The following is a 760-nucleotide window of genomic DNA, read 5'->3' as shown; positions in this document are numbered from 1 at the left end:
TTTCATTAAAATTTGATTCATTATTAATAATTTGTTTCTTATATTAGGTTCAACCGATCCGGGAATGGGATCAGCGCATGGATCAACAATATGATGTACTCGAACCTCAGCAAGGGATATCCGACTTTCACTCACTTCCCTGCCGAGGACCAGGAGATGTGGTTTTGTCAGTTTGCGGTAACTATTCTATTTTTTTCACTTATATTTTTAATCTTTAATATAAATTTTTTACAAATTGTGTTTTTTTTCAGCAAGAGTTCACCTGGAATCCCGATCACACGAACTTTATCCGTGACGCCTTCGTCCATAAAGTTATGGACAACTATGGGAAGCAGATCTACGAGTGGAAGCAGAAGTGGCTCATCAACCAGGTTTTTTTTTAATTTATTAAACCATTTTTTGAATTTATTAAACTATTTTTTGATTTATTAAACTATTTTATATTTTTTTTATTAAAAGGTCCCGAAGTCGATCAACAACACGGTCTGGGAGAAGTTGTGTGTGCATTGGGATAAGGACGAGACGAAAGCTACCTCCGTGACCAACTCCGCGAACCGTAAGAGCGATCGTGGCGGGAATGGCATATACAAGCACAATTTGGGTGCCCAGACTATTGCCACTCTTGGGGATCGTTTGTTAAGTTCAATCTTTTTTTTTTAATTATTTAAGTGTTTTTATTTTATTTTTTATGCATTTCTTCTAATTTCTAATGTTTGTTTAACTTTTGTTTTTTTCAAGGCGGATGAAAATGATGGCGAGC

At 35.7% G+C, this 760-nt stretch overlaps 1 protein-coding gene across 1 annotated transcript in view; it reads left to right on the top strand.

Annotated features, from left to right (window-relative positions):
• The first annotated feature begins 60 nt into the window (after positions 1-60).
• The window catches only part of LOC106299578, a 3,085-nt gene continuing 2,385 nt past the window's right edge, over positions 61-760 (top strand). Inside the window, exons 1-3 of the mRNA XM_013735649.1 lie at positions 61-177; positions 252-371; positions 460-635. Coding sequence (XP_013591103.1) covers positions 91-177; positions 252-371; positions 460-635 — 383 coding nt within the window. The 5' untranslated portion in view covers positions 61-90. The remainder of the gene's footprint in view (positions 178-251; positions 372-459; positions 636-760) is intronic.

This window comes from Brassica oleracea, chromosome C6 (assembly GCF_000695525.1).
Source record: "Brassica oleracea var. oleracea cultivar TO1000 chromosome C6, BOL, whole genome shotgun sequence".
NCBI lineage: Eukaryota > Viridiplantae > Streptophyta > Magnoliopsida > Brassicales > Brassicaceae > Brassica > Brassica oleracea.
This window is presented reverse-complemented; position numbering and strand designations above follow the sequence as displayed.